The sequence below is a fragment of the Citrus clementina genome, unplaced genomic scaffold (genome assembly GCF_000493195.1).
Source record: "Citrus clementina cultivar Clemenules unplaced genomic scaffold, Citrus_clementina_v1.0 scaffold_1, whole genome shotgun sequence".
Classification (NCBI taxonomy): domain Eukaryota; kingdom Viridiplantae; phylum Streptophyta; class Magnoliopsida; order Sapindales; family Rutaceae; genus Citrus; species Citrus x clementina.
Genome location: NW_006263303.1, coordinates 936,591 through 947,530, shown reverse-complemented (window position 1 = coordinate 947,530; position 10,940 = coordinate 936,591). Strand labels below are relative to the sequence as shown.

At 35.2% G+C, this 10,940-nt stretch overlaps 3 protein-coding genes across 3 annotated transcripts; all 3 read left to right on the top strand.

Moving 5' to 3' along the window:
* The first annotated feature begins 1,736 nt into the window (after positions 1-1,736).
* Positions 1,737-4,209, top strand: LOC18054270 (probable folate-biopterin transporter 6). The gene is made up of 4 exons (XM_006450205.2): positions 1,737-2,458; positions 2,575-2,676; positions 3,306-3,476; positions 3,610-4,209. Exons 1-4 carry the CDS (start codon positions 1,796-1,798, stop codon positions 4,207-4,209), a joined length of 1,536 nt encoding a protein of 511 aa, XP_006450268.1. The 5' UTR covers positions 1,737-1,795.
* Positions 4,210-4,553: 344 nt separating this feature from the next.
* On the top strand, positions 4,554-7,099 carry LOC18054269 (probable folate-biopterin transporter 6). The gene is made up of 4 exons (XM_006450204.2): positions 4,554-5,359; positions 5,445-5,546; positions 6,048-6,218; positions 6,303-7,099. Exons 1-4 carry the CDS (start codon positions 4,748-4,750, stop codon positions 6,894-6,896), a joined length of 1,479 nt encoding a protein of 492 aa, XP_006450267.1. The 5' UTR covers positions 4,554-4,747; the 3' UTR covers positions 6,897-7,099.
* A 1,061-nt stretch (positions 7,100-8,160) lies between these two features.
* Positions 8,161-10,678, top strand: LOC18054268 (enhancer of rudimentary homolog). Its single transcript, XM_006450201.2, has 4 exons — positions 8,161-8,318; positions 9,123-9,216; positions 9,712-9,832; positions 10,258-10,678. The coding sequence occupies exons 1-4, from the start codon at positions 8,316-8,318 to the stop codon at positions 10,346-10,348; spliced, it is 309 nt and encodes a 102-aa protein (XP_006450264.1). The 5' UTR covers positions 8,161-8,315; the 3' UTR covers positions 10,349-10,678.
* Positions 10,679-10,940: the final 262 nt, after the last annotated feature.

Below are 10,940 nucleotides of genomic sequence, written 5' to 3'. Positions count from 1 at the left end.
CGAATTAAACCCCCACTCAAAATCAAATAATTTTTTCTCCTTAAAAATTCCTTATTGCTATTAGATTTGTTAATAGAATCATTGCTATTATCAATTTATCATTGACATAAAATCATTCATTCCTCTTAGATTTGTTCCATTATCATGCTCTTCACATAAAATCATTGCTATTATATTTGATAATAGAAGTCATTTCATAGAGGCATGTAAAACTTTGGAAATTCAAATTATGCTACAATATCTTTATTATTGGACTAATTTTTCTATGGCTTTTTTCTGTAGGTGTTCATGCTTCCAGCTTCACCTATTCCTCTTATTGCGAATGGTTGGATCAAGTATCATAAACCATGTGCAGAAGGCTGGGCAACATCATACGAAACTAATATAAGTGCTTTTAAGGATTTGGTGTTTGAAGTTACCATACAAGAAATAATTGATCTAGCTAGTCAATGACAATATTAGACAATTTTATACTAATAAATTAAACAAGGGATCAAAAATTAAATTTATCCACAATCAAGGGATCAAAAATTAAACAATGGGGTTTATACTAATAAATTTAAATTAAGGGTATTTTTATCATTAAAGAGGTGTTAAAAGAATTTTATAATATTTTAAAATATTTTAAAATATTTTAATGGGGTTAATAAAGAAAAGAGGTGTTGAGAGATATTTAAAGGGGTGCCAATAGTCCCACTCAAAATCAAATTAACACTGTATTTGATAGTAAAATTGGGATTAAGATAAATACTTATGGGCTCACCAATTAGTATAGTGAATAGTGAAAAAATTTATCCCGAGGAGACCTTTGGCATAAGAGTAATAAAATATTTATCTTAACATAGGGCATGGAAAAAGAGAATTAAAACTAAATAGTGATTATCTAATCCAATAACATACCAAACACAATATAAAATTATTTATAATTTAATGTTATATTATATTAAACACAATATAACATTATAACTAGTTAAATTATGTATCAAATAAAGTCGGAGGATATCGCCACAAGTGCTCACCCCAAAAGGGCAAATTTTCCGGCATAAGGTATGCAGGCGTGTGGATTCTTTTTGTCTTCTTTTAGTTTTTGAAACACAATTTGCTTCATCATCAAACCACTGACCATGCGTTAAGATTCTTTATCTAATATTGTAATTTGTAAAGCAAAGGCCACCTCTAGGAAACCGAAAATGATACTAACAAAGTAACAAGTTGTATCACGTTTGTTCCAATTTGTCAGGCGAATCCATAAACGTTTTCTTGGTTTCAGTTTCTTAAATAATGCTCTTTCTTAATGGACTGGACCTCTGTTAAATACAATCAAGGTAAAATCACAACTATTATACTGAAAAGCAAAAGTGATGCTCTTTCCTAATGGACCACCTTTAAATAAAATCAAGCTAGAATCAAAACTAGCATACTGAAAACAAGCGAATGGCACCTGTTATTGAAGCAAGATAAAAATTTGATTATAGACCTGACAATTTCATCTTTGATAGGAAGATGATCCTCTGGTCTTCAGAGAAAAATAGTCAAAATTTTGGGCACATGGGCCAGATGGGACGAATTCAACATCCATTGCCTCACTGTTTGAGTCATTTTACGTCTTACAAGAAAATAAGAATTAATTAACAACAACTGGTCTTGCAATGAAGTCAACTCTTTGGAGAGGCAAAGGCAAAGGCAAAGGGATCCTACTTCAAGATCTCGAATTCATGACTCGGGTCTTTCATTCCCACTACCACCATTACCATAACCATGTTATCATAAGCTTCAAGAGTTTCAAGATCAAAGCATGGAGTCCCTTGAAAATCAAGAACTCATCGTTGAGAAACCTCCCAGCATATCATCTTTGAAACAAAATGACCATGAACTGCAAGTAACCGCCAAAAGAACGAAGCTTTTATCAGTCTTTCTTGAACCTTTTCAATGGTTACAAATGCTATCTTCCCAGCTAAACTCAACCTTCATCTTTGGCATAATACTTGTTTATGGCCTTAGCCAAGGCTTCTCAGGATCTTTCTCCAAAGTGGTAACTGATTACTACTGGAAAGATGTCCAAAAAGTCCAGCCATCAGTGGTGCAAATCTATATAGGTTTATGTTACTTACCGTCGGTAATGAAACCTATTTGGGGTCTTTTCACTGATGCTTTTCCGATCAAAGGGTATCACAGAAGGCCGTATTTCGTGATTGCTGGTGTTGCTGGTTGTGTCTCTGCATTGATGTTTTCGCTTCTTGGAAAGTTGCCTATTGCAATTGCATTGGCTTGTTCAGTTGGAATCTCAGCTGGGATTGCAATTGCAGATGTGGTAATTGATGCTTGTATTGCAAGAAATAGTATTGAGATACGGGCATTGGCACCGGATATGCAGAGTCTTTGTGGGTTTTGCTCCGCTGCCGGTTCTTTGATTGGGTACGCTGTCAGTGGTTTTTCTGTTAATCATCTGGGACCTCAGGTCAGTTGTTTTTCTTTTGCATTTTATTTGGATATTAAAGAATGCCTGTTTAATTTGCAATGTGATGAAGAAAAGCAAGAGTAACAGTTCCTGTTCTTCAATCTTTTTAATCATAGGGAGCATTGGGTGTCTTGGCAATCCCTCCTGTTTTACTGATAGTGTTAGGTTTCGTAATTTACGAAACAAGATCTGCTAATATCCGTTCTGAGAAGAAGAAGGTTAGATTTTTCCATTTTCCATTAGATATTACTTTACATTTCTGTTTCAAGCAATCTTAAACAGTGCTCTGCATCTGCATGCCATAACATCTGTATACATACATTTACAACTTCAAACTTAATGGTAAAATGATATGATGGCTTTTCAAATCGGTCTGAGGTGCTGTCATCAGCGTCAACTAATCTGAGTGATTCCCTCTTTTACCCGAAAAATCTTAAACTGTTCCAAGACTGACTTTGGTCATTTTCTATCCTTGAAGATTCCACAATTCATATTAAGAAATAATGCTTGTGAGTTACCATCTGTCCTAGACAGCAGCTAAACAATTAAGAAAGCTAACTAAACTGACTAATTGGATGAAGCCGGTCTAGTTAATAACTCTGCGTACTTTATCTCTTTTTCATGACCGCAGACTTACAAAAATCGAATTGAAATTTTTTGCTATCGTATTTCTTCTCTTAGATCAACTAGAATGTATATTTTGGTGTGTTAGCTCACAAGCTGCCAGTTTGAAAGTTGATAGTTCTAAATTTTGACAATTTTGTGGTAGTTTAGCCTTGACAAATGTTTATACCTTTATTTTTTCTTCCAATTTTCTGTTTGGCATAACAATATTTACTATCAGCAGGTAATGGAAAATGTAGAATTTACAACAAAGGGCATGTACAAGTCAATGAAGTGCCCTCAAGTGTGGAAGCCATCACTATACATGTATCTATCTTTGGCAGTTAGTATTAGTACTCATGAGGGGCAGTTTTATTGGTACACAGATCCTAAAGCCGGTCCTGCATTCTCTCAGGTTTCATACTATCTTTCAACCTATATACAGTTTGCATGCCAATGTTAATGCAGTTTGATTAACTAGCTGCTGGGAATCAATTAGAATACCCTCACATTACTCTGTGGCTTATCAAATGTTTCCTTCGCCACAGGAGTTTGTTGGTTTGATATATGCACTTGGTGCGGTGGCTTCCATGATTGGAGTTCTAATCTATCACAAGACTCTAAAAGACTATCCATTGAGAAACCTACTCTTTTCCGCTCAGCTCCTCTATGGCATATCCGGAATGCTTGATCTCATTTTCATCCTTCGATGGAACTTAGCCTTGGGTATTCCAGATTCTTTCTTTGTTATTACGGAACAATGTGTCTCTCACATCATAAGCAAAATCAGATGGATTCCTATGATTGTGCTAAGTACAAGGCTCTGCCCTATAGGCATCGAAGGCACATTCTTCGCACTCTTGATGTGCATCGATAGCATTGGCTCACTTACCTCCAAGTGGGGTGGAGGGATTGTTCTTCATTTGTTGCACGTCACAAGGACTGATTTTACGAACTTATGGTTGGTTATTTTGATAAGAAACGTTCTTAGACTTGCAACATTAGGATTAATTTTTCTTGTACCTAAGGCTGATCAATCAGATGAATTGATCCCGGTGGATCTTTTAAGAAAAAACTCAGATACAAGTACAGACGACGAAGGCTTGCAGCTTGTCACCATCAATGAGAAAAATCAAGAAGTTGCTTAGCATGCTGAACATCATACTGTTACTATATTCAAATATAAAAGATTTATCATTCTTTCTTTCTCTTGTTAACTTTAGTCTATACTCTTTCTTTTATTTCCAAATGATCAGTATACAGAAATGCAAATAATTTTCTTAAATCCTCAATAACTCTCAGAACAGTAACACAGCAGGGATATGTTTGAAAGGAATTTACAAACTATGTACTTTGATGTGGTTTCTCCAAAAATTGGGGATAATTAAAATTTAACTGAAAACTTTATGAAAGAAAGAAAGAAAAAGACAAACAGTCCAAGTCCTCGTCTCTGGTCTAGAGTCCCTCAAAAGTCCACGCGTTAAGATAAATGAAACCATGAAAGCTAATTTATTAATATAAAATTATTTTTCTAGCCCCCTTGCACCACTTTCCCTTTCCTCACGTCAGTAACCCTAGCTTTTGAGTTCAGTAGTTCACCAACACGTAATTCAAAGTCTTTAATTCAACACCTACTTTCATCAGCATTGCCCGAAACAATGTTTAGCTAATCTTCAAATTTCAATCATGAATTCTTCAGAAAAACAAGAAGTTGGACCAGCATCCTGCAAGAGAACCAAGTTTTTATCACTCGTTCTTGAACCAGTTCAATGGCTACAAATGCTATCATCCCAATTACACTCAAGTTTCATCTTTGGGATAGTACTTGTTTATGGGCTATGCCAAGGCTTCTCAGGCTCTTTCTTCAAAGTGGTCACTGACTACTACTGGAAAGATGTGCAAAAGGTTCAGCCTTCAACTGTGCAAATATACATTGGCTTGTATTACTTGCCATGGGTGATGAAACCCATTTGGGGTATCTTCACTGATGCTTTTCCGATCAAAGGGTATCATAGAAGGCCTTATTTCGTGATTGCTGGTGTTCTTGGGCTTGTCTCGGCGTTGATTGTTGCTCTTCTAGGGAAGTTGCCTATTGCATTGGCATTGACTTGTTTGATTGGAATAACTGGTGGGATGGCAATAGCGGATGTAGTGATCGATGCTTGTATTGCGAGAAATAGTATCGAGACTCGGGCTTTGGCGCCGGATATGCAGAGTCTTTGCGCTTTTTGCTCAGGTGCTGGTTCTTTAATTGGGTACTCTTCCAGTGGCTTTTTTGTTCATCATCTCGGACATCAGGTTAGCTGTTTAAATTTAACAACAATTGTACATTTTTCAATGTGAAGAGCAGCGGAAGTTACAATTTTTTATCTGCTTGTTATAGGGAGCGTTGGGTATTTTGGCAATCCCACCAACTTTGTTGATAGTATTAGGCTTTGTCATTTATGAAACAAGAGCTACCAGTCATCATTTTGAGAAGAAGAAGGTTAGAAATTTTCCATCCGCTGCTATGTTCCATGTAATGTTAATAGTTTCATTTCAAATTAGATAAAAGTGATATCCTTACATCCGTGTCTTACCAAACCAGCTAATACCTATTAAGGAGCCATCATTAAGTGCTTTAACTCACACCTCTCAGGTTCAGACATCAATATCAACTTTATCTTTGTGATTATTCTTATCAACAATAATCTAAAACTGGTTCAGGACTTATATCTGGCCATTCATTGTCATTCAAGATTCCTCAATTCAAGTTTTTTTTTTCGTTTTTTGTTATTCCACTGCTTTCCTTAGATCAGCTACTATATAAATTTAGTTTAATAGTCGACTAACAGTTGGCCAGAATGTTGACAGTTCTCAATTTTAACTATTCTGTTGTAGTTAAGTCTTGATAATATTCTATGCAACCATGTCGGTTAGAAGCATTTTTCCATTTATTTCTTCGCCCTGTTTTCTTATATGTAGAATCAATATTTACTATCTGCAGGCAATAGAAAGTGTGATATTTACAATGAAGGGCATGTGCAAGTCCATTAAGTTGCCTCAGGTGTGGAAGCCATCACTGTACATGTTTCTGTCTTTCGCAGTCAGCATAAGTACTCATGAAGGCCAATTTTATTGGGCTACAGATCCTAAAGCTGGTCCTGCATTCTCTCAGGTTTCTTACTCTCTCTGCATTCGGGAATCAATTAGAGTAATGTGATAGTGCTCTGTGGCTTATCCAATGCTTTCCTCACCGCAGGAGTTTGTTGGTGTAATCTATGCTCTCGGTGCAGTGGCTTCCATCATAGGGGTTCTAATCTATCACAAGACTCTGAAAGACTACCCATACAGAAACCTACTCTTTTTCGCCCAGCTTCTATATGGCATATCTGGAATGCTTGATCTCATTTTCATCCTTCGATGGAACTTAGCCTTGGGTATTCCAGATTCTTTCTTTGTTATTACGGAACAATGTGTCTCTCATATCGTAAGCAGACTCAGATGGATTCCCATGATTGTATTAAGCACAAGGCTTTGCCCTAGAGGCATTGAAGGCACATTCTTTGCACTTTTAATGTGTATCGATATCCTTGGTTCGCTCATCTCCAAATGGGGTGGAGGAATAGTTCTGCATTTGTTGCATGTCACAAGGACTGATTATAGAAACTTATGGTTGGTTATTCTGATAAGAAATGTTCTGAGATTTGCTACATTGGGGCTGATTTTTCTTGTGCCAAAGGGTAATCATTCCAATGAATTGATACCGATGGATCTTTTAAGAAAAAACTCAGATACAATCACAGACGATGAAGGCATGCGGCTTCTCTCCATCAATGAGACAAATGAAGACTAGCTTAAGGTATAGAGGAAATATTGATTTAGATTTTAGAATAAGCAATCAATGTTAAATCTTCCAAATGATCAGTGGACAGAATCAGAAACATATTATGTACTTCTTCTTCCCTGTAGCTAAGCTTTTATCCCTTCTGAAAAACAGGAAAAAGAAAAAAAAAATCAAGCGGAATTTCAGAAAAAAGTCTTCCATCCTTTTGGCGTATCAACTACCCCAAAAAAAAAAAAAATTCTATTATTAAATACTATTTAGATGCAATTTACTAAAAAGCAAAGTTTTTGCATGAATTATTGGTAAAATTTTATTGAAACATTCGTTTTTAAAAGAAAAAAAGGATGGCCAACTCCTTAGGCTATGGTTGGGAGACGGGATTAAGTGTAGAATTGGATTAAGTTTGGAATCAATTATTTATTCTATGTTGGCGGGTTTTTCTTTGGATTAGAATAGGGGATAAAATTTGAATTTAATCTTAAAATCATAAAATTAACAATCCCAATTTATATATGGGTTTAGTTTGGATTAATTTTAAAAACAATTTTCTATTTAATTAACCATTACTTATATATTTAATGTAATAATTAATTTAATTTAATAATCACTATATTAAAATTAATCATGAAAATTATTAATTGCAGTTATCAGTTGCTTTTATATATATTATTTGCTAACTTTTTGATAGAAAAAAATATATTTAAAATATGTAATAAAAAATTAAATTATATATTTAAATTCTTTTTAATTAAATTTAATTTTAGTCTAATCTACTATAATCTATATTTGTTATTTACAATTATGAGCACCTAATAACTAATTCTCTATATATTTAATTTTTTTATCAATTGTCTTTAAAACTTATTTTATAATTTAATGTTCATGAACAGTTCATATTTAAATTTAAATGTTGTTTAATTTCATTCAAATATAATTTAATATAATATAATCTAATATTATACCAAATATAAAATAATATTATATAATTCAGTCTAATCCAATTTAGTTTCAATAATTAATCTGATTGATGAATAAGTAGGCAGATTCCTTGTTCCCTTGCTCATTTCGCGAAAGAGCGTAAATTTCAAAAAGAAAAAAAGAAAAAAGAAAAAGAAAAAAAGAGAATGAATTGAGGGACCTATTTGCGTATTACATAAAATTTAGGGTTATTCCATACGTTTTCTTCATTGACTTGACTCTTGAGCGCTCAAGAAAATAAACTCTTTTTTTGTTTAATGACGTGGCAAAATTCCAAGGCACTGTTGGGAAGTTTCTTGTTCGGACGCTTTTAACCATTGTTCCTTTTTTGTTGCGTCGCCTTCATTTTTTGTTCTCTTATCAGCGTCCAAAGCCATACAAAAAAAAAAAAAATTAAATAAAAAAAAATCGCGCTCGCCCTTGCTCTTGACGCTATCATCGCTATCTTCAATGGTAATTAATCGTCTTCTCTTTCGTTTAATTAGCATGAACTGCAATAGTACAACTTTACAGGTTCTTAATTTCTAGTATGTCTCGTAAGCGAGGGTTTTGTTTCTCTTCCTTCTTTCGAACTTCGAAGTTAGGGTTCTAGTTTTTTTTTTTAGCTTCGCTAGGATCATATCTTTTAATTGCACCAAAAAAAAAAAAGAATTCTATGAGGTGATATTGGCGTTTGTCTGAGCTGTTCTTGAGGTACTGTGTTTTGACTGGAGTTGACTTTTTTTTTTTTTTTTTTGGGCGGGGAAATGACTCACCGTTTTGTCTTGAATTGAACTGATTTGTGGTACAAGTTATAGCTTCATTTGTATTTGAACGACTGGAGGAATGAAATTGTTAAAGGATTTTGTTGTTGACATTGAAACTTGACAAATAGATTGGGGTTACCATTTACGATTGAAGCGTGTGGTTGATGTTGCACCGATAATCTCTTGATTTTGTTATAAGCAACTTTTTTTTTTGCCCCAAGTCTCTGAAAGAATGCAACTTTGTGCTAGATACTGTAATTGAGCATCACTCTAGTGTTTGGTTACTTTTCCTAAAATTAATAACCATATGCCACTGGGAAAAGGGGAACCCTGGGAAGTTCATTAGCTACCTTGCAGATGCATTTTGCGGCTTCTCCCTATTTTTTATCAGAAAATCTGTGAAATACTCTTATTATTTTATTCAACTCTTTGTGATGTTTTTGAGATTGTAGTAATATTGTGCCTAAATCTCGTTTGTGTTCTAACCTTTTGACTTTATATTCATGTGTAGGCTAATAGGCACACCATTATTCTGATGCAGACTTCTCCAAGCAGAGCAACAAGAACCTTCATGGATTATGGTTCAATAAGCCAAGCTATGGATGGTATGTTATCTATTATCAATATCTTTCTACAACTAGTTTAGTTTGTGCTTCTGTGGCTTTATCAGGACTAGTTTGGTATGCCGTACTCTATTGGACTTTACTGGATTGCACTTTATTGGTCTTTACCACATCAGCTGACTGTAAAGACCCTCTTAATGCAAGTTACCAAGCGTGCCTCAGATCAGTTTCTTATTTGTGTAGTCGTGAAAGTTGCACCTGCTATTAATCTAAGAACTATAATCATGAAATACAGATAAATTTACATGACCAAGCCCCAATGAGAATTAGGAGTGCTAGTGCCCTGAGAGTTGATGTGCACCGACATTTCTTCCTTTTGTTAACCAAATTTGCAGTCCCTTTTGACAACTATTAAGCTGTTACTTTCTGACAGAAGAACCTGCTTCAAGAAGATTTGATTTTTCCTGACCAAATGCAACATTAAGTATCAATCTCTCATTCAAGCTTTTTAGCTTTAATTCTTCGGGCTTTATGCAGGTATATGTGGACTTTATGAAAGGAAGCTTAAGGAGTTAAATCCAGCAATCAGAGACATCACTTATGATGTTGCAGATCTCTACAACTTCATTGATGGTCTTGCAGACATGAGTGCATTAGTGTATGTCTCTCTCTCACTGTCTAGAGGCTCCAAAGTATTATCAATTGAACAAATTTAAGAAATTTGTGTTCATGATTGATCATCTATTATAGTAGCTGTGATCATAGTACCAGTACTTAATATACAGATTGTTCTATGGCTTTTTCCTTACTGTTTTTCATAGGAAGTCTTCTGCTAGTGGAAAAAAGAGCCCTGCCGCCGGGGGGGGGGGGGGGGGGGGGGGGGGGTGGGGTGGTTGGTGGGGGTTAATGTTATAAAGAAATTCATCCCAGTGTGACAATTATTGCCAAAACTACAACAGCGGATATAACTTTATAAAGAAATTCATATAGCTTAGGGAATACTCCACAAAGGGTGTGTCTGGGAATCGTAGTGATTGCCTCGTGTGATGGCTGATATTTTTGCTATTTGTTTCTGACTTGCAGATACGATCACTCAATTCAGGCTTATTTGCCGTATGACAGACAGTGGATCAAACAAAGGACATTTCAACATCTTAAGAAGTTGGCGCATTGAATAAATACTTATTATATTCAGCCACGCCAGTGTTTTGTTGTTTCCTAATTTCTCTCTGGCCCTGAACATGGTAGTCGGAAGATGTAAACAAATTGTAGAATCAGAGTCTTATTTTGGTTTTGCCCTTGGGCAGAAGATTGCGGAATGTGGCAATCATATTCTCTTCCTGTGCTTCCTGTGTCACAGGAAGGGAGATTTATTGAAGAACAGTTTTATCGATAGTTATTGGTCCAATGTAAGCTGACGCGTCATAGCCAGAGAGCGCGCAAATCTAAAAAGTTTCTGACATTTGATATGGAACTATATATATGATGTGTAACTTGATTGCTAGATTGTTACAAGATATTTCTGTGAATACATGTCTATTTTGTCTGTCCTTAGTTTAATTTATTTACATTTCATCATTCTCATGCAATTGCTTGTGACATGTGCCGAATGCTTGCTTCGCCGTGATAAACAATAACGTTTGTAGACTGTAGTGAGTGGAATTGCTTTGGGCAAAATTTCCTTTTAATCGCGCGTATGGATCGAGCTCGTTTGTGCCTCGCCACAGTTTGAAAGTGCGGAATTCCTGGACGTGCGAATGGCCTCA